At 37.0% G+C, this 23483-nt stretch overlaps 1 protein-coding gene across 2 annotated transcripts in view; it reads right to left on the bottom strand.

Annotated features, from left to right (window-relative positions):
* The window catches only part of MND1 (meiotic nuclear divisions 1), an 84534-nt gene that overhangs the window by 17879 nt on the left and 43172 nt on the right, over nucleotides 1–23483 (bottom strand). Inside the window, exons 5-6 of one of the 2 annotated variants that reach the window (XM_007466716.1) lie at nucleotides 15151–15225; nucleotides 11711–11825 (exon numbers count right to left, since the gene is read on the bottom strand). In XM_007466716.1, the coding sequence (XP_007466778.1) occupies nucleotides 11711–11825; nucleotides 15151–15225 (190 nt within the window). The remainder of the gene's footprint in view (nucleotides 1–11710; nucleotides 11826–15150; nucleotides 15226–23483) is intronic. The other variant, XM_007466717.1, reaches the window with a different exon arrangement.

Raw genomic sequence — 23483 nt, 5'->3', positions numbered from 1 at the left:
TGGCTACTGCTGCTGCTGCCACCAAGGGTTCTGTGAGCAAGTGCAGGTCACTGCCCACACCTTCCTGGGAGCCTGTGCAGCCCACTACTGCTGAGGATCTCGGGATCTGAGGCCAACCTCCCTGGGAGAGCGCATGGTGTGCCTCAGGCTGTTGCAAACTTCCTGCTGGCCTCTGTTGCCACAGGCACTTCCTGCACATCCCAATGGTGACTGCTGTATCCCTCCCTTCCCCAGGCCTGAGTGAGCAAGTGAGCCCTAATCAGCCGCTGCTTCGCTTCCTCTTGCCTGGGTGGGGAACAGACGCCTGAAGGTGGCCCACACACAGATGCGGGGCCAAAACCAAAGCTGAACTCCAGGAGCAGTGTGACCAAAGAAAGAGGGAAATATGCCCTTGCAGCCAGAGGAGCAGTGGATTAAATCCCCACAGTCACCTTGGTAAACCCTGCATCTGTGGAATATATGAATAGACAGGGAGTGTTCCCACAATTGAGGCTGCAGACTTTGGGGGTAACTGTGGAGTTTGGGGGCAAGTACACACGGGAGTCAGGCCAGATCAGAGTCTGAACTGGCCCCACAGTGCACACAGCAGGTCCAGGGACCGACCTAGAAATACTGGGGACATCCTGGGCAGACAGGGATTGGCTGTGGCTCACTGTGGGGGCGGGACACTGACACCTGAAGGTCCAGGAAAATACTATTATTTTTTTTCTTCGTTTTCTTCTGTTGTTCTTTTTTTTATTGTTCTTTTAATTTTTACTTTTATTTACTTTTTCCTCTCTTTTTTATCTTTTTATTTTTAATATTAAACATTTTTTTCTATTTCTACTTTACTTTCTCATTATATTGTGTTTCATCCCTTGCCTTTGCTTTTTTCCCTTGTTTTGCTTTATTTTTATCTTCTTTTTAACTATATTTTCTATTTTTCTATTTTTACTTTACTTTTTTGCTGTTTTGTGTTTCTTCCTTTTGCTTTCTTTGTTCGTTTTTATCTTTTTCTTGTTTTGTGTGTTTTATGCTTTCTTTGCCTTTTTTTTAGTTTGCTTTCTGCTGTTGATTTGTTTTTGGTTTTTGTTAGTTTAGTTTTAGTGTTTGTTTTCGTTTTGGGCTTCATTTTTTTGTTTACTTGTTCTTTTTTTTTTGTTTTCTCTTTTTTTTTCTTGTGTGTGTGTGTTTTTGTCTGTTTGCTTTTTCTTTTAACATTTGTATTGGGGTTTTATTTCTCTGTTCATTTTCTTTTCTTTCTTTTTTTCCCTTTTATTCTGTGCCTTGAGGCTTGCGGAGTTTTGGTACTCCGGCCAGGGGTTGGGCCTGAGCCTAAGAGGTTGGAGAGCCGAGTCTAGGACGTTGGACCACCAGAGAACTCCCGGCACCTGGGAATATTAATCGGTGAGAGCTCTCCCAAGGGTCTACATCTCAACACTAAGACCTGGCTCCACCCAACAGCCAGCAAGCTCCAGTGCTGGACGCCTCACACCAAAAAACTAGCAAGACAGGAACACAAACCCACCGATTAGCAGTCAGGCTGCCTAAAGTCATACTAAGCTTACAGACACACCAAAACACACAACCAGATGGATCACTGCCCATCAGAGGGACAAAATCCAGCTCCACCCATCAGAACGCAGGCACCAGTCTCCAGCACTAGGAAGCCTACACAAGCCACTGGACCAACCTCACTCACTGGGGGCAGACACCAGAAGTAAGAGGAACGATGACACTGCAGACTGCGGAAAGAACCCAAACACAGTAAGTTAAACAAAATGAGAAGACAGAGAAATATGCTGCAAATGAAGGAGCAAGGTAAAAACCCCAAAGACCAAACAAATGAAGAAGAAATAGGCAGTCTACCTGAAAAAGAATTCAGAGTAATGATAGTAAAGATGATCCAAAATCTCGGAAATAAAATGAAGAAAATACAAGAAACGTTTAAAAAAGACCTAGAAGAACTAAAGAGCAAACAAACAGTGATGAACAATACAGTAACAGAAATTAAAAATACTCTAGAAGGAATCAATAGTAGAATAACTGAGGCAGAAGAATGGATAAGTGAGCTGGAAGATAGAATGGTGGAAATAACTGCCATGGAGCAGAATTAAAAAAAACAATGAAAAGAATTGAGGACAGTCTCAGAGACTTCTGGGACAACATTAAAGGCACCAAGATTCGAATGATAGGGGTCCCAGATGAAGAAGAGAAAAAGAAAGGGTCTAAAAATATTTGACGAGATTATAGTTGAACACTTCCCTAACATGGGAAAGGAAATACTCAATCAAGTCCAGGAAGCACAAAGCGTCCCATACAGGAGAAAAACAAGGAGAAACACGTTGAGACACATATTAATCAAGCTATCAAAAATTAAATACACGACTTCCCTGGTGGCACAGTGGTTAAGAATCCACCTGCCAATGCAGGGGACATGGGTTTGAACCCTGGTCAGGGAAGATCCCACATGGTGCGCAGCAGCTAAGCCCATATGCCACAACTACTAAGCCTGCACTCTAGAGCCCGCAAGGCACAACTACTGAAGCCCATGCACCTAGAGACCGTGCTCCACAACAAGAGAAGCCACCGCAATGAGAAGCCCCCACACCACAACGAAGAGTAGACCCTGCTCGCCGCAATTAGAGAAAATCCTGCGCACAATAACGAAGACCCAACGCAGCCAAAAACTAAAAAAAAAAAATTTAAATACAAATAAAAAACCTTAAAAGCAGAAAGGGAAAAGCAACAAATAACATACAAGGGAATCCCCATAAAGTTATGAGCTATTTTTCAGCAGAAACTCTGCAGGGCAGAAGGGAGTTGCAGGATATATTTAAAGTGATGAAAGGGAAAAAACTACAACCAAGGTTACTCTACCTAGCAAGGATCTCATTCAGATTCAACAGAGAAATCAAAAGCTTTACAGACAAGCAAAAGCTAAGAGAATTCAGCACCACCAAACGAGCTGTACAACAAATGCTAAAGGAACTTCTCTAAGCGGGAAACACAAGAGAAGAAAAAGACCTACAAAAACAAACACAAAACAATTAAGAAAATGGTCATAGGAACATACATATCAATAATTACCTTAAATGTGAATGGCTTAAATGCTCCAACCAAAAGACAAAGACTGGCTGAATGGATACAAAAACAAGACCCATATACATGCTGTCTATAAGAGACCCACTTCAGACCTAGGGACACATACAGACTTAAAGTGAGGGGATAGAAAAAGATATTCTACGCAAATGGAAATCAAAAGAAAGCTGGAGTAGCAATTCTCATATCAGATAAAATAGACTTTAAAACAAAGACTATTAGAAGAGACAAAGAAGGACACTACATAATGATCAAGGGATCAATCCAAGAAGATATAACAATTGTAAATATTTATGCACCCAACATAGGAGCACCTCAATACATAAGGCAAATACTAACAGCCATAAAAGGGGAAATCAACAGTAACACAATCATAGTAGGGGACTTGAACACCCCACTTTCACCAACGGACAGATCATCCAAAATGAAAATAAATAAGGAAACACAGCTTTAAATGATACATGAAACAAGATGGACTTAATTGATATCTATAGGACATTCCATCCAAAAACAACAGAATACACTTTCTTCTCAAGTGCTCATGGAACATTCTCCAGGATAGATCACATCTCAGGTCACAAATCAAGCCTCGGTAAATTTAAGAAAACTGAAATCGTATGAAGCATCTTTTCCGACCACAGCACTTAAGAGATTAGAAATCAATTACAGGGACTTCCCTGGTAGCGCAGTGGTTAGGAATCCTCCTGCCAGTGCAGGGGACACGGATTTGAGCCCTGCTCTGGGAAGATCCCACATGCTGCAGAGCAACTAAGCCTGTGCACCACAACTACTGAGTCTGTGCTCTAGAGCTCGCGAGCCACAACTACTGAACCGTGTGCAAGAACTACTGAGGTTACCATGCCTAGAGCCTGTGCTCCGCCACAAGAGAAGCCACCACAATGAGAAGCCCGCGCACTGCAATGAAGAGTAGCCTCCGCTCGCTGCAGCTAGAGAAAGGCCATGTGCAGCAACAAAGACCCAATGCAGTCAAAGAAAAAAAAAAATCAATTACAGAACAGAAAACTGTAAAAAACACAAACACATGGGAGCTATACAACATGCTACTAAATAACCAATACTAAATAATCACTGAAGAAATCAAACAGGAAGTCAAAAAATACTGAGAAGCAAATGACAATGAAAACACAACGACCTAAGACCTATGGGATGCAACAAAAGTAGTTCTAAGAGGGAAGTTTATAGCAATACAAACCTACCTCAAAAAACAAGAAAAATCTCAAATAAACGAAATAAAAGAAAAGAAAACAACAGTAAAGATCAATAAAACTAAAAGCTAATTCTCTAAGTAGATAAATGATAAACGTTTAGCCAGACTCATCAAGAAAAAAAGGGAGAAGACTCAAATCAATAAAATTAGAAATGAGAAAGGAGAAGTGACAACAGACACTGGAGAAATACAAGGGATCATAAGAGATTACTACAAGCAACTATATGCCAACAAAATGGACAACCTGGAAAAAACGGACAAATTCTTAGAAAGGTATAACCTTCCAAGACTGAACCAGTATGAAAGAGAAAATATGAACAGATCAATCACAAGGAATGACATTGAAACTGTGATTAAAAATCTTCCAACAAACAAAAGTCAAGGACCAGATGGCTTCACAGGTGAACTCTATCAAACATTTAGAGAAGAGCTAACACCCATCCTTCTCAAATGCTTCCGAAAACATTGCAGAGGAAGGAACACTGCCGAACTCATTCTACGAGGCCACCATCACCCTGATACCAAAACCAGACAAAGCTACTACAAAAAAGAAAATTACAGACCAATATCACTGATGAATATAGATGCAAAAATCATCATCAAAATACTAGCAAACACAATCCAACAACACATTAAAAGGATCATACAGGGCTTCCCTGGTGGCACAGTGGTTGAGAGTCCGCCTGCCGATGCAGGGGACACGGGTTCGTGCCCCGGTCTGGGAAGATCCTACATGCCGTGGTGCGACTGGGCCCGTGAGCCATGGCCGCTGAGCCTGCGCGTCCGGAGTCTGTGCTCCGCAGCAGGAGAGGCCACAACAGTGAGAGGCCCATATACCGCAAAAAAAAAAAAAAAAAAAGGATCATACACCATGATCAAGTGGGATTTATCCCAGGGATGCAACGATTCTTTGATATACGCCAATAATCAATGGGATACAACATATTAACAAACTGAAGAATAAAACCCATATGATTATCTCAATAGATGCAGAAAAAGCTTTTGACAAAATTCAACACCCATTTATGATAAAAACTCTCCAGAAAGTGGGCATAGGGGGAACCCACCTCAACATAATAAAGGCCATGTATAACAAACGTACAGCAAACATCATTCACAATGATGGAAAACTGAAAGCATTTCCTCTAAGATCAGGAACAAGACAAGGATGTCCACTCTCACCACTATTATTCAACATAGTTTTGGAAGTCTTAGCCACAGCAATCAGAGAAGAAAAAGAAATAAAAGGAATACAAATTGGAAAAGAAGTAAAATGGTGACTGTTTGCAGATGACATGATACTATACATTGAAAATCCTAAAGATGCCACCAGAAAATTAGTAGGGGTACTCAATGAATTTGGTAAAGTTACAAAATTAATGCACAGAAATCTCTTGCATTCTTATACTCTAACAATGGAAGATCAGAAAGAGAAATTAAGGAAAAAATCCCATTCACCATTGTAACAAAAAGAATAAAATACCTAGGAATAAACCTACCTACAGAGGTATAAAAGACCTGTATAAAAAAACTATAAGACACTGATGAAAGAAATCAAAGATGACACAAACAGATGGAGAGATATACGATGTTCTTGGATTGGAAGAATCAATATTGTGAAAATGACTATACTACCCAAAGCAATCTACAGATTCAGTGCAATCCCTATCAAATTACAATGGCATTTTTCACAGAACTAGAACAAAAAAATCATAAAATTTGTATGGAGACACAAAAGACCCCGAATAGCCAAAGCAACCTTGAGGAAAAAAAAAAAAATGGAGCTGGAGGAATCAGACACCCTGACTTCAGACTATACTACAAGGCTACAGTAATCAAGACAGTATGGTACTGGCACAAAAACAGAAAGATAGATCAATGGAACAGGATAGAAAGCCCAGAGATAAACCCCCTCACCTATGGTCAACTAATCTATGACAAAAGAGGCAAGGATATACAATGGAGAAAAGACAGTCTCTTCAATAAGTGGAGCTGGGAAAACTGGACAGCTACATGTAAAAGAATGAAATTAGAACACTCCTTAACACAATACACAAAAATAAACTCAAAATGGATGAAAGAGCTAAATGTAAGACTGGACACTATAAAACTCTCAGAGGAAAACATAGGAAGAACACTCTTTGACATAAATCATAGCAAGATCTTTTTTGACCCATCTCCTGGAGTAATGGAAATAAGAACAAAAATAAACAAATGGGACCTAATGAAACTTAAAAGCTTTTGCACAGCAAAGGAAACCATAAACAAGATGATAAGACAACCCTCAGAACGGGAGAAAATATTTGCAAACGAATCAACAAAGGCTCCAAAATATACAAACAGCTCATGAAGCTCAATATCAAAGAAAAAAAAAGAAGAAACAACCCAATAAAAAACAGGTGGAAGAGCTAAGTAGACATTTCTCCAAAGAAGACATACAGATGGCCAAGAGGCACATGAAAAGATGCTCAGCATCACTAATTATTAAAGAAATGCAAATAAAAACTACAACGAGGTATCACCTCAGAATGAGGTGAATGGTCAGAATGGCCATCATCAAAAAATCTACAAACAATAAATGCTGGAGAGGGTGTGGAGAAAAGGGAACCCTCTTGCCCTGTTGGTGGGAATGTAAATTGATACAGCCACTATGGAGAACACTTTGGAGGTTCCTTAGAAAACTAAAAATAGAATTACCATATGACCCAGCAATCCCACTACTGGGCATATACCCAAAGAAAACCATAATTCAAAAAGACACACGCACCCCAATGTTCACTGCAGCACCATTTACAATAGGCAGGTCATGGAAGCAACCTAAATTCCCATCGACAGAAGAGTGGATAAAGAAGATATGGTACGTATACGCAATGCAATACTACTCAGCCATAAAAAGGAATGAAATTGGGTGATCTGTAGAAATGTGGATAGACCTAGAGACTGTCATACAGAGTGAAGTAAGTCAGAAAGAGAAAAACAAATACAGCATATTAATGCATATATGTGGAATTTAGAAAAATGAACTGGTTTGCAAGACAGAAACAGAGATACAGACATAGAGAAGAAACGTATGGATAGCAAGTCGGGAAAGGGTGGGCAGGATGAATTTGGATATTGGGATTGACATATATACACTAATATGTATAAAATAGATAACTAATGAGAACCTGCTGTATAGCACAGGGAACTCCACTTCGCTGTACAGTAGAACCTAACAACACTGTAAAACAACTATACCCCAATTAAAAAAATAAAAAGAAAGAAAGAAAGAAAAACAATAATCTCATTAGGGAAAGGGGATTTGGGGTGAGTCAAGTTAAAACCTAAAAAGTTCTCTAGATTTAGTGATAAGATTACTGCCATTTACTACTTACATATCTAAATTTCTTGAATCTGTGGGTTTATAGTTTTTATCAAATTTGAAAAAAATTTAGCCTTATTTCTTTTGATACGTATTTCTTCAGATATTTTTCTGGCCTGAAACATCCCTGCCCTGCCCCCACCCCCAACATACACTCCTTCTGGGACTCTAATTATACATATATTGGGGTCACTGAAGTTGTCTTATATCTCATGGATGCTATTTTTCATTAAAAAAAATTTTTTTTTCCCTGAGTTTCATTTTGGATAGTTTCTGTTGCCATGTCTTTAAATACACTAACCCTTTCTTCTGTGGAAGTTTAATCTGTTGTTAATCCAATCTAGTGTATTTTTCTTTTCAGACACAGTATTGTTCATCTCCAAAAGTTTGACTTGGGTCTTTTTTATATCTTCAATGTTTCTACTTAACTTTTTGAACATATAGAATACATTTATAATAATTATTAATGTTATGGTCTTCTAATTCTACTATCTGTGTCAACTCTGGGTTAGTTTTGATTGGAGGATTATTCTTCTCACTAACAATTATGTTTTTCCTACTTCTATGCATGCCTGGTAATCTTTCATTGTATGCCAGACATTATGAATTTTATCTTGCTGGGTGCTAGATATTTTTGTACTCCTATAAATATTATTGAGCTTTGTTCTGGAATGCATTTAAGTTATTTTACCATAGTTTGTTGCCTTCAAGACTTGCTCTTATGGTTTGTTAGGGGGGTTGACAGCAGAGCTCAGTCTAGGGCTACTACCTTCTATTGAAGCAAGACCTTCTTGAGTACTCTACTCAATGCCTTGTGAATTATAAATTTTTCTAATCTGGCTGGTGAGAATAGACCCATTCCTGGTCCTGTGTGAGTGCCTGGCACTGTTCCTTCTAGTCTTTTGAGATGGTTCTTTCCCCAGTTTTGGTTAGTTTCTTCATATGCGTGCATAGAATACTTGAGAGGAACCCTCTCTAGATACCCAAGGTTCTCTTTCTGTGTTACTCCCTCCCCTCTAGTATGGTATCCTGTGGACTCTATCCACGTTGGTCTCCCTGATTCTCAGTTCCACCTCCTTGACTCAGGGAGTCTGTATGTCTCTGCCTAGGTTCTCCTTCCTTGTGTTGCAGCCAGAAAACTCTCTCAACAAAATAACCTGGGACAATTGTAAGGCTTACTTTGTTTCCTTTTTCTAGGAATTGCTTCCCTTTGCTGTCTGATGTCAAGTATCTTGAAAATCATTATTCCATATATTATGTTTGTTTTTGTTCTTATGTGGGAGGATAAATTCAGTACAATACTACTCTATCTTGGCTGAAAGTCAAAGTGCCACATTTGAATAAACTTCTGTTAGCTGTTCTGAATTTTAAAAGCAGAGGACAGGACATCACTCTATACAAGTATGAACTAAAGTTAGTCTAAAAATCCTTTCTATAGGTATACAGGCTCTGACAGGTTTTTTTTTCTTCTGATTGTAGTACCATAGCTTTCCATAGAAAAAGAAATCCTACCATCACATCTAAAATATACTTATGAAATAATGTAATTATTCTACATATCTACTGCCTATTAAATATGCTATAATTTTCTATAATTATGTATTCTATAAAAATAGATGATTTTTTAATGGAATTAAAAAGTAATAGCACAAAGCCAGGAAGGAAGGACTCTTATCCTCTCATTCCCCTATTAAGATAAAAAATGTACAATGTGAAAATTTCAAAAATTCACATATGTGTAATAGATTCATTATTATAAATTCTATAAGGCCCAAATACAGATCCATCTTATGTGGATGCATAAATATTAAAAGATGACCTAGATGTAATGTTGATGAAGAAACATAAAGTCTCTTAATTCACTGTAAACCAGAAAACTTTCTGCTCATTCACTTAGACCTCACACCCTGATTATTACTCATTCACATTGGCGTGTTTTCCTTGGGTTGAGAAATAAATTACCAAACTTAAATTTAAGGGTAAAGATGGAGAGCAGAATTCAGGCAACCAGCATAAAATTATAGTTGCAACTTCTATCTCAGCTATGCTATTCTACTCTCCAGAAAACACACCATCCTTAACATACTTGAAACATCTTCCTTCAAGTTTTATTACCTTTCTAAGAGGTGATGCACTTGCCAAAATTGCTGCATGATTCAGAGGTACAAGGAATATCAACATCTGAAGTTACATGCTTGAAATGAGTTTTCCCACTTCGTGAATTAGTCTGGCATAATTCTCTACCCCTAGTGATTTTCTGTACCTCAAGACGATCCACTGGCTTAGGATCACAATCAGTATATTTCAGAATAGTTTTGTAAGTCTAAATAAGAGTTTTTAGTCATTTCTGTGTGGACAGATATCATCAAATTGTGAAAAGGACTAAAAATGAGAGGTCACAAGTGGAGGTGGTATCAGTCAGGGTCATCTGCCCAGGGAAAGTGCTGTGGCAATACAAATGGGACCACAAAGTGAAAAAGCAGAAGCCTTCACTGGATATGGCTAAGAGCTATGGGTCCCTAGACAGAAAAGGGAATGAGGCAGGTAAGCAAAGAGTTGGTACTTCAAGAAAAAAGTCCAAGAATTACACAAAACTAAAATCAGGAAGGAAGGTAGAACCAAGTAAAAATGATAAATGAAAGATCATATTTGGTTACTGTGAAAACAGAATTTCCATGATCAACTGCTAGAGGGCATAGCTATGCTGATCCGGAAAATAAACCACCTGAAGGTATTAAAAATCTGGGTAAGAAAACTGTTCTTAAAATGCTCTTTCACAAGAAAATGCTCTAGATAGGATACACACCATTTGATGTCCTCTTTAACAAGCAGTCTGTGTCTCCTTTTAAAGGTGAATCATGAGCAGCTCTCACTTCCTAGTAGTGAACTCCTAACTTGTCTCCTGCTGCTTTGATGTGCTTGTGTTCACTGAGGGTCATTTGATATTAGTTAAAACTTTAAAACAGATTAAAGTGCTTAATTTTGTAGCACATTCGGTTAGTACTTTCTTCTGCAGGAAGATGATAAATGAAATGAATCCATGGGCAGCACGAAAGAGATCACATGTCTCCCCAAGTACTTAATTCACAGAAAATGACTGGCTCAGAGGGTTCTTCTGCCTCCACTTTGCTTTGAAAATCACCCTCGGTAATCAGCTGAACCAGGGCTACTACATATTATCTAGGCCGTGCATGGACTACGTGTACTTGCATGGCATCTCCTGGAGTTGTGCAAAGCGGAACCTGTCTCTAAAATTAAGTTTAACTTTAGATTATACTAACTGAACTGCTTAAATATTTTTTTAATTGTAAAGAATACCATCCAGCTTAATTGTAACCAAACTATTCTCAGGTTAATTTAAAAATACCAAATATTTTCAATTTCTCTCAAAGTCTTCAATCACATACTATAATATCAGTTTTTCTAGATGTTTCACTTGATAAAGTTTCCTAAATGAAAAGACAGGTTAAAACAGAAAAATGAGGAAAGTTATGCATACTTTTCTAAGCAATTAAATGCAGTATCTTTCATTTCCTCAAATATTCAAAATTCTATCTTTACATAAATGTAAAAAATATACTGAAAATGAAGCTTTGGGGACTCTGTTTTAAAAGTAAGGAAAAACATCATTGGAATATTTAAAAGGCAAGTCAATACACAGACTACTTTTCTGCAACTTGTAAACTCGTATTTTTTGGTATTACTTTTCCTAGAAGATAATGGTGGATTTCTTTCTGGAGTCAAGGTACTTGAGGCCAACTTAACTCCTTCTCTGACTTCTCAGTTTCCTAAGCCTATATTTTATGTCTTTAACCTTCTACCCCACCGACCGTCCTTATTCTTGAAATGCTCATAATTTCAAAGTTGTCACTGTTCAGTGCTTTAACATTAAGGCTCCTTAATGCAAATATTAATGCAATATGAATATTATTAAGGGCTTTATTTTCTCATATACGTGGAGAATGGTTACCAGGCAACCAGAAGTATAAAGTATCTTTGTTAGCAAAGTTAAAAACCCTCAAGGTGTAATACAAACTTACGTATTTCTTCCACAACTTGCGGGTCACATTCTTTGTATTTTTCTACTTCGGCCTTTAGCTGTTCCCTTTGGTCTCGAAGTGAAGAAAGCTCTTTTGCTAGCAAGCTTCGCTCTTCCTGTATTCAAAATAACATTATGTACATTTAAGACAAACAAAATGCCATAAGTTTATACATTTTATAAACATTTTATTTTCTCATAACTGATACGCATTAGGTTTTTTTTTTTTTTGCGGTGTGCGGGCCTCTCACTGTTGTGGCCTCTCCCGTTGCAGAGCACAGGCTCCGGATGCACAGCAGCCATGGCTCGTGGGCCCAGCCGCTCCGCGGCATGTGGGATCTTCCCGGACCGGGGCACGAACCCGTGTCCCCTGCATCGGCAGGCGGACTCTCAACCACTGCGCCACCAGGGAAGCCACGCATTAGGTTTTGACAATATTAAATATACATATATATTCACAGTATAAGAATGAACTCAATTCTCATTTTTCTCTGCAATCTCAATTATCTTATATAAATGTTAACTGAATGGAAATTAATATGTAGAATGGAATGCTCATAAACAGATGAGAGGTTACCAACTATGTCTGAACTCAAAAGAGGGCTGTCATCACATTAGGAAAAAAATTATACCACTTCTTGGGTAGTTTCGCAAGATTGTATCTATATATATTAAGTAATATTTTATGGCAACATCAATCATTATAAAATTTTCCTTGAAAGTGTTCTAGATAATTTTCCAGACTTCAACGATGATTAACCTTTAAAAATATCAGAAATAACAGAACTGTAGCTTGTGACCTCCTATCACTTTTCTTTAAAGGTAAACCAGAATAAAGCTTTTACACAAAATGATCCAATAAACACCATTTGAAATTCCTAGCCATAGTTTTCACTAACAGGTAGACGTAATAGTGCTATTGGTATTCAGTTCATATGTGTGGAAAATAAGTCCAAATAAAAACCAAATACTGGAAAAGGTTACGGTACAGAATTATAGGAAAAGTCTGAGGCAAAACCAAATAAGAGTTCAAACTGCCTGATGGGACTTGTTTAAGGTTCCTTGCTAGCTTGTATTTTTGTACTCGTATTTTTCTACTTTTGCCTTAAGCTATTCTTCTTGGTTCCAAGTGAAGAAAGCTACTTTTGCTAGCAGTTATATAACAGAATGCATGTACAGACCTCTGAAGTAGCAGAGTCCAACAGAACTGTGCAATGATAGAAATGTTCTAGATTAGTGTTCTCCAATGCAGGAAACTACATAGGGATACTACATAGGGATACTGAGTACATGAAATGTGACTGTTACTGAGAAACTGAATTTAATCGTATTTAATTTTAATTCAAATGTAAATTGTTACATATGATTAGTGTATACCACATTAGCATAGCGTAGGAGAGATTGAAAAATAACTGCAATATAAGATGATCATTATTTGCTATTAACACCCAAATTATACATACTCCACAATGAAAAACAAGAGGAGAAAAAGCTAATGAAGACAGGAGAAGCAGGGTGGTGACTATCTGTGTGAATGCAATGACAGCTCTCCAGATACCCTGAGTGGGGAGCCTGGTTATTAGCACCAAGACCTTTGCCAAATTACTTAACCTTTTTGTGCTTTCAGTTCCTCAAATGTAAAAATGAATATAGTAATAGTAGCTACCTCCTTAGACTGTTGGCAGGATTCAAGATAGAAAATGCATTTGGAACAGTACCTGCCTGGCTCATAGTAAGCAGAATATATATGTTAGCTATTTCTTTTTCTTCATTACCATCATCAGCAGTATAATCATCACCATGAATAATATCTAGTAGATAGAAAAAGCTTTCAGATATTTCTGAAAACTCGTGACTAGTGAACTCAGGATGAACACAAGAGTTCATCTTTCTCAGGAGTCTTTCTGAACTCCTATAATCTTCTGATAGCTGTAGGTACCAACTGTGTTTGCTAGTGGGTTTTCTCCCTAGTTTCAGTGGTTACAGTGGACTGCCTTCAGCAGACTGGCTGACTACTTTGTGGCATGAACATGTCACCATTCGTTGAAGGTGCTTCTACAAGTTCTTGCCAAATCACAGGAAAAAAACAGGATCAAATAAAGAGGTGGTAATTGCTGTCAACTGAAGAAGAAATAAAAGTTTCAGGTTATGCCCAGAACTTACCTTCCCTTAAATATTCTTCAGCAATTACCATTCTCCAATTCCTATCCGTCACTGTCCTGACTATTCACATGAAAGAATGTATGTAAAATAACTCTGAAAAGCATAAAGCCAAGTAAACCTGTGATGTATTCTTTTCTATTGGGTTGGCCAAAAAGTTTGTTTGGGTTTTTCTGTAAGATGTTACGGAAAAACCCAAACGAACTTTTTGGCCAGCCCAATATAATGTGACAAGTTTTTGAGTCTCTTTCACAAGTGGTACAAATAAAGGTTGAGATGAAATGCTTAGATGTTCATGTTGATCTTCAACATATTTTCAAGTCATAAGTCCATACCTGAGATAATGATAAAACTAAAAAGTAAAGTGAATTTTTAAAAACCCCTAACACTTTTTAAAATAAAATAGTAGGTCAAAATTCATGTAAATAATTTAGAAATATTACAAGGCCATGAAGACACTGTATTGATAGCTTTCTTTCTTTTTAAAAATTTATCTATCTATCTGTCTATGGCTGCATTGGGTCTTTGTTGTTGTGCCTGGGCTTCCTCTAGTTGCCGCGAGTGGGGGCTACTCTTCATTGCAGTGCGCTCATTGCGGTGGCTTCTCTTGTTGCAGAGCATGGGCTCTAGGCGTGTGTGTTTCAGTAGTCATGGTGCGCGGGCTCAGTAGTTGTGGCTCTGGGGCTCCAGAACTCAGGCTCAGTAGTTGTGGTGCATGGACTTAGCTGCTCCATGGCATGGGGACTCTTCCCGGGCCAAGGATTGAATCCATGTCCCCTGCAATGGCAGGCAGATTCTTAACCACTGCACCACCAGGGAAGTCCAATAGTTTTCAATTTATTCAGTGCCAAGACTCTTAAAAAGCTGACTCTTAAAAATTTACATAAACATTTATATAAGGCTTACGTTGTGCCAGGCTCTCTTCTAAGTGCTTTGCAAATATTAGCTAGTTTAATCACACAATAACTCAGTGACATAGATTTTATTATTCCCCATTTTACAACTGAGAAAACCGAGAAGAAAGAGTCTAGGAGACTTTCAAACCCAGGCAGTCTGGCTCCAGGGTTTATGCTTCTATGCTACACTGCTATACACAATATAATACAATAATAATAAATCTAGATTCACAATTAGGGAATCCTACCAGGTCAAATGTTCACAGCTTTTGCTGTGACTCACTTCTTTTCTAGTGGGAACAGCATCCTCCTCACAGGAAGCTCGATGCTTTTATTCTTCTATTTAGAATTGACATTATTAAAGAATCTACAGATAGAAACTTACCGTTTCATGTCGGCCAATTTTAGCTTTCTCGATGCTTTTCTGCAGGTTTGCATGCTTTTGGTTTCCCTCAGATAACTAGAGAATTGAAACAAATAAAATGGTTTGCTAAGATAAACTTGCTTAACATAAAGTTTATGAATCAAGAAGACAAAAGGAGATTTGTCTTCAGCCCAAGTCAGTATAACAAAAATGTCAAAGACTACATTGGGCACTAATTTCTCTAACTTGAAGAAAACCAAGTATCATGAATCATTAGGGCAGACTGAAAAAAAAAAAAGTTTAAAATATTTCTTTTTATACTATACAAAAAAAATGTACAATATGCTTTCAATCTTTTCTACAGTCTTGATTTATTAGGTTCCCCGCCCCCATCACAAATAACTTGAGGTATATTATTTAGTTAAAAAATTAACTTGAAAGTTAAAAAAAAATCTGTTTTATATAAATTCTCTCTTCACATTTCATTTCACTTCTGACGAAAGTCTTATTTGAAACACTCTATATATGTTTCTTATAGGTTGGTAGTACTGTGACCTGCTTCACTAACAGAGTCAAAAATGAACACATCACTGTATACTAAGTTCTTAAAGAAGAAAAAATCTATTAGATTGTTGCCAATTTTAGGCATGTTTTACATACGTTAAAAGCGAGCAGTTTAAGCATTTTACGAAGCTTAGAAAGTAGTAAGTTACATTGTAAAAGGATTAAATAATACCAGCCTAAAGAGACCTTAGATACAGAATATTCATTAGCATGTGGTTGGGCCCACACCGAAAAGGACTGGTTAACTTCAGAACATTGCCTCCCCATCTCAATTTTATTAATCTCACCTGGGCCCAAGATTAAGTAAATAATCACAGGAAATTCTCAACACTAAATTCTCCATCACATTTTTTGCTACATAAACTAGTTAGAAATTTTAGACTCATCTGATTGGGTAAGGGCTTTTTAAAAACATATTCCACTCCTCACTCACTCTTGAGTTATGAACATTTGGGAAATAATTAACGAATGGATGAGTAATTTCTTTTGGCTGATTCTAAGAAACTGACCTTTCACCATATGACCTTGTTATATGTAGAGGGTGAATTATATTTAGATACCCTTTTTTTCTTAAAAATCACAAACAGTATCTTCAAAAAGTTTGTAGCTTTACCCTGACTTTGGGAAATGTTCCACTTCTCAATATGCACAAAGGGAATATTGTCAGTTTTCCTTTAATGGCTCTCTAGTCCCTGATTCTAATCCATAGCATGAACAAGATCCATCTGTGATGCCAAGAAGACACCACCACCAAACCAGTTATACCTCTTCTTGAGAGTAATTATCTTCCTAAGTTAAAAAAACAAAAATCTGCTGTAGAGTTAAGAGCCAAAATAAGCTTTAAAGCCCTAAATTTAGCAAAGAGATCTTGTTCTTTAAAACAAGGGTTCTCACTTATAAAATAACACTCTGTTTAAAAGGTTAATATTCTACCCTGAAGGACCCACCTGAAATAATTAATAAATGCATGTAACATCTGAATTCAGGAGGAGAGAATTTTCCAATGAAAAAATACACATATATTAGCATAACACTTTCCATTACAAATGTTTTTAAAATAACCAAGTAGGCAGATGTTACCCAAAAAATGAAGAACTATGTAAAAATTAACCAATAATTAATGGACATATAACTTAATTCTATTAATGAAGTGTCTCCCAGGTATTGTATGTCTGCTTGTAATTATTTACAACTTAAAAGCATTTGAAAGAGAGCTAATTCAGGAATTCCTTAACTCTGAAGATAACCTTATGTATTTTAAATGTGATTTCATGACTCATCATTTTAAGTATCTTGGTAATGGAGGGAGGCACAATCTAAATGACGTTATCAAATGAGAAGCTTCTGCTAATTATCCTAAGAACTGAAACAATTTGGTTCAACTCAATAGTGAAGGCTTCTTGGCTCTGTTTAGTTCTTAAAATCTCAACTACTGCAAACAATGAAAGCAACTCTTGTGAGGCAGCCCGTGCTACCAGTTTTTCATCTACATATCGCTTAGAAGCAATACTGCTGTAGTTCCTAACACATACCTTGGAATTAAACCAAATCCAGGCCTCAAGTGATTAAGAGCTGAGATTTTCAGCCACTCTATAGGTATTATCTAAACCCCAAGTTCTAAACTTTAGCACACATCAGAATCACCTGAACGGCTTGTTAAAACACAGGTTGCTGAGCTCCACCTCCCAGGTTTTGAACAGTAGAGGTCTGGGATAGAGCCTAATAATTTGCATTTCTAACATGCTTCTGGTTAGGGGCACCACACGTTTGAGAACTACTGGATTACACATAAACCTGTTTTCTTGCAGTAACAAACCCAACTAAAACACACAAGATATTAATATATGGGAGAATATTACCTAGTTCATCAGCAAAAAATGAATTATTGCTAAATACTGTAGTCTGAACTAGAAACAAAATATCTCAATATTTCTGTCACTGAAAGAAATACAAAAGTCCACATTTACAAAAATAGAAAAAGAAGTGATACTCTATAGTTAAGAGAAGTATTCACCACAGGATTCCTTTAAAGAGCAAACTCTCTTGACACATTTCTATAACATAAAACAAGAATCAACTATATATTAACACTGTAACAAATCCATTTCCAACTTTCACTAAAGCAAATAATAATTTTTAAAACCAAGTAACTCAGAAAAAACAGCAGTAGCAACAACAACAAAAATGTCTTGTAATTAGCAAGAACAGGATTTCATTCTTAGACTTGAGGAAGGATCTGACACAATGCTTCTCTTTAATGCATTCCAGACCACCTATACAGATACTCAGGGTTCAGAAACATAATGCCAATGTTTTCTAAAGAGCTAATTCACTGCCTGGAGGAACTGCCTATTCAGAAGAGGAACAGGAAGATTGATTCAAGCTGGCTGCACTGGAATTCTGATTTGCTCCTTTTCAGAAATAAAAAAAATTTCAAAGCATTATGAAAAAAATATAGTTTTCATAGGTGGGAAAGAATGTCAAGGAACAGAGGATGGGGAAAAGAGGTATAGCAAGAGAAACCACAACAGTCTACTGCTTTATCAAAACTCATGTACGGTACGTTATGGAAAAAAAAGGTTCTATGTCTTGTTTTTCCTTAAAAAAAAAAAAAAAAAAAGCAAGGCAGTATAATTTAAGATTTCATATGTTAAAAAACTCTTATTAGTGTATCTACAATTTTAAAATTTATTTTTAAGGCAATATTCCATTTAGGAATCAATCATAAGGAAACAATGAACACTATAAAGATGTGTTTATATATAAAGATGGGAGCTATATAATTGTCTTAACAATAGAGAAATGTTAAATCATTATTTCATAGTATGGATGTGTCACAATTATGTAGCCAAAGGAAACGTTTTAAAAGAACTTTTAATGACACAGATACAGAACAGAGTTTTTAAAAAGCTGTAAACGAAAGTGTCAATACATTTGAGAGCCTATCTATCACCAAAAAAACTCAAAACCCCCAAAAAACTGCAAGAAAGTGCACAAAACTTAACAAATGGTTACCTCTGTATTGTGGAACATACTTATACATTTTCTATATTATGAGCGTATATAACTACTATTTAAAAAATCCTTTTCCTGGGAAAGCGGGTAGGGGGAGGAAAGGAATAGGTGAGGGAGATTAAGAGGTAAAAATTTCCAACTGCAGAATAAATGAGTCATGGGTATGAAATGTACAGCATGGGGAATATAGTCAATAATTTTGTAATATCTTTGTACGGTGATGTATCATAACTAGAGTTATCATGGTGATCAGTTTGAAATGTACAGAAAGACAGAATCACTATGTTGTGTAATAGGAACTAACAAAGTATAGTAACTTACGGAAAAAGAGATCAAATTTGTGGTTACCAGAGACAGGGGTTGGGGGGACTGGATGAGGAGAGTCACAAGGTACAAACTTCCAGATATAAGATAAATAAGTAGTAGGGATGTAATGTACTACATGATAAATATAATTAACACTGCTATATGTTATATATGAAAGTTAAGACAGTAAATCCTAGTTATGACAAGAAAAAACTTTTTTTCTATTTCTTTAATTTTTTATCTATATGAGATGATGGATGTTCCCTAAACTTACTGTGGTAATCATGGCATGACGTATGTAAATCAAATCATTATGCTGTACACCTTAAATTTATACAGTGCTGTATGTCAATTATATCTCAATAAAACTTGAAGAAAAAATTATTTTCCCATTATAAGCAATATATGAATATATTTTCAAGAGATTAAAATGAGTACATTTTTGTTTTAAAAGACTCAAACAATGCAGAAGTATTTAAACAAATTCCCCTTTGCTCTCCACCTCTGCACCATCACCACTACCCCCCTCCTAGGGAGGGACCCCTATAAAGTCTAGGGGACATCCTTCTTGTCCCAATTCCTTTGCTTCATATACTGATATGATCAATGTGGAGAACATGTCAAAACACACATGGAATTATCCTTTATGTTTCATGTCAACATGTTTTCTAAGGTCTACTTCATTTTCTAAAAAATAGATTTTATTTTTTAGAGCAGTTTTAGGTTCACAGCAAAATTGAGTGGAAGTTAGAGAGAGCTTCCATATAACCCTTGCCTCCACACACACACAGGCTCCCCCAGTCATAATTCCCCAGAGTGGTACATTTGTTACAACTGATGAACCTATACTAACACATTGCTATCACCCAAAGTCCATAGTTTTCATTAGGGTTCACCCTCGGGGTTGTACATTCAATGGGTTGTAACAAATGTATAATGACATGTATTCATCATTATGGTATCATAGAATATTTTCACTGCCCTAAACATCTTCTGTGCTCTGCCGATTCATGCCTGTCTCCCCACAACCTCTGGCAACCACTATCTATATAGTTTTGCCTTTCTAGAATGTCATGTAGTTAGAATCATACATTATGTAACCTTTTCAGATTGGCTTCTTTCATTTAGTAATATGCATTTAAGGTTCTTTCATGTCTTTTCATGGCTTGATAGCTTATTTCTTTTAATCATTGAATGATATTCCATTGTCTGAATGTACCACAGTTTTTTTATGCATTTACCTACTGAAGGACATCTTGGTTGCTTCCAAGTTTTGGCAATCATGAATAAAACTGTTATAAACATTTGTATGCACATGTTTTCCACCCACCTGGGTAAATCTCAAGGAATGCAATTGGCTTCTCTGTACTGCTACAGTTATCTGTCTATTCTTACACAACTAGCAAGTTTTAATTACCTGTAGCATTATATTTTGATATCTGATAGGGAAAATCCTACCCCATTGTTCTTTCTTTTTAAATACTTCCTTGGTCTTTCTTGTAGTTTCTCTACTACATGAACTTGAGAATTATCCATAAAAATCTAGTGGGATTTTGGTTACCATAACATATAAATGACATAAACTGATGTTTTTATAGTTGAGTTTACTTATTCATGAATATGTTGCTCCATTTAGTTAAGAGTCCTTTCATGTCCTTCAGTAGAGTTTTGCAATTTTCTTCATGTTTGCCTTGCCCATTTCTTGTCAGGGTTTAATACTGGTTTTTTTTTTTTTTTTTTTTTTTTTACGCAAAGTCTCCTGATGTCAAACTCTTCACTCAAATCTCTTTTCAAATAAATTCGAAACTTCCATTTGTACCAACCAGATGGAGAGCTCAGGCCACCCACCCATTTGTGACCTCTGGTAAACCTCTCCAGGTGCACATCTTCTGGAATGTTCTTAGGACAAATTTTCCATCCCTAAATGCATTTTCATGGATCAGGGCCCGTGTCCCCTGCATCGGCAGGCGGACTCTCAACCACTGTGCCACCAGGGAAGCCCAATACTGGTTTTGGTGCTGAGGGATAGGCAACGACCCCAGGCCTAAGCCTGTCACTGTATGAATGCTCTTCTTCACAGTGGTTGATTTCAAGTGTTGAATCAGGATAAGATCAAAGTCTTTTGTTCAATGGTTGTGGGAAACAACTCTCTCCTGCCCTCTGGATTGTAAACTGTATAGCTACAGGGAAGCAAACAAACCAAATTACTGCTGGCAGCCATCTTAGAACCATGAAGAAAGCCAACTTGAGGACAAAGGCATTACACAAAAGGCAAAACCAAGAGAAACAGAGTCAGAATCTTGATTAAATTATGCCTGAAACATGCTCTACTTTTGAAATATTTTAATTTAAATGGGCCATTAAATCAATCTCACCTTTATCATGCATACCAAGTAAACTCGGTTTTTCTACCTTTACCACAGTAAACACTGTAACTGTTACAATGGATAAAGCTTTAACAATAGTTTATTTCATACAGTGCTGGCCAGCTATGAAAGCTGTGAAATATTTTGGAAGACATCAAATTTAAAAGATTCTTATTCCTCTATATTGGGTTATAGAACTAAGTCTTCAACAATAGGAATGAGTAAAGTAATATATACCAGGAAGGCTCTTCATTCAATAAACATTTATGAAGTGCTCACTATACACACAGTTACAATACTATTGGCTCAAACCTTTTCACTAAATAAATATAGTAACAAATAACTCAAGGCATGTATGAGCACTGAATGTCTGTTGAGTATTTTTGAAATATTTTCCTTATGCTACAAGACAATGCTCATTAAAAGATAACACTCCATGAAGCTAGTAAAAATATAGCTAATATTCCATTTAACCAGGAGATCAAATTTCCAGCAATCCAGCCCTGTGGAACACACTAAAGAACCTGGGAAAAGTATATCAGGAATCCTAAATAAGGGACACAGGAAAAACATGGGAATCCCATCAGGAAAGCAACATAAAGGGAAAGTGAAGCCACTCAGTAAGTGCACACTTGAGGAGAATTCAAACACCCACACATAATAACTGCTGAAGATGAGATCATGGTAATCAAACATTACAGTGTAAAGAAACAGAGCAGTGCACAACAAACAAGAGATTAGCATTCCTTCAACTAGAAATATCAGGAATATGTTCAATAAGGTTCAAGTGATAAAAGGAGAAACAGAAAGCTAAAGAAATTACAAGAAGTAAAAAGCAAGATTTGAAAATCAACTATCTGAAAATGAACTATTGGAGATGAACTATTTTTAATTTCTAGGAAGCAGTAAAAAATATTAAGAAGTAGTTAAGAGATACAGAAGATATAAAAAGAAGCTCCAACAGAAGCCTGCTGGTATCGTGAGAATGAAGTTAGAAGTTGTGACTATAGTCAAAGCCTTATGCAGAATCCAATTAGAAGTCATTCAGATATTTTGAAAGCCAAAGCCATGCAAAATCCAAATGATACTGGGAGGGAAGTTAGATACAAAGTTATGGAGGAACATAGACTCGTCAGACATGAGAACTGGGTCAGTAATGAGGGCTAAGTAGTAGGGGCTACGAATTGTCTGCCGACTTCCATTTTTTCTTAGTAATAGGACCTCAAACAATAGTGAAAATAAATAAGAATTATCATCTTTCAGTGCTGTGGGCAAGAATATGTCCTAGATACGGAGTCTGTTAAGAAATCCATCTGACAAGAAAACCCAAAATCCACTTGGTGGAAGGGCAACCCTGAAATTATTTGGAATGACAGAATTGTTTAACAAGTAAACTTTTTTAAATCAAGGGGAGATTTAAAATTAATTATAAAGATGAGCAGATCTGTATTATTAATATCTTTGTGTTAAGAAATAACCTATACATATTTTGCATTGTACTCATAGGGTAAAACCATAGAAGCAACTTAATTCCTCCCTCACATCTGCCATTTTAGAAACAGCTCAGTGAGGGAAGTACTTCCTCTGCCACTAAACGAAGAGCTGGGAGTCCCATGACGTTTTTCATCACTCTAAATCAAGATCTACAATTATTTTAAGTTGCCAAACAAAGCCTTAATTCAGAAATTAGAATGTATAACATAATAATCAACACTTCAAATCTTGATTTAAAGGTAAGACTTCTCTCCTTTTCAGCAACTGCTGGCTGCCGGTGGGTTTTGCTGGAAAGGGTGCATTGTCCTTTTCTCTTTCCTGGCCTAGAGTTTCTGTCCTCCCTTTAGTCCACTGACTGAAGTTTCTGCCTCCTGTTCCCCACCTCTACCAAGCCTGGAGAAGGGGAGAGAGAACAGAACAAGTAAAGGGGACCCGAGATATCTTACTGTTAAGATGTCTCAGTGCTCTCTGGGCCTGACGTGTTTGCTGAATTCCTGCATGGCTGCACTCCTGGGTTCTTTGTAGTAAGAACCCAGGGTTCCACTATCTGTAATCTCCATGATGCAGAAGACACATTTTATTGCTCTGGGGGCTACACAACATTCCTGC

Source organism: Lipotes vexillifer, unplaced genomic scaffold (assembly GCF_000442215.2).
Source record: "Lipotes vexillifer unplaced genomic scaffold, Lipotes_vexillifer_v1.1 scaffold498, whole genome shotgun sequence".
In the NCBI taxonomy this organism is placed as follows: Eukaryota; Metazoa; Chordata; class Mammalia; order Artiodactyla; family Lipotidae; genus Lipotes; species Lipotes vexillifer.
The sequence above is the reverse complement of the archived record's forward strand: the minus strand, read 5'-3'. Positions and strand labels throughout refer to the sequence as shown.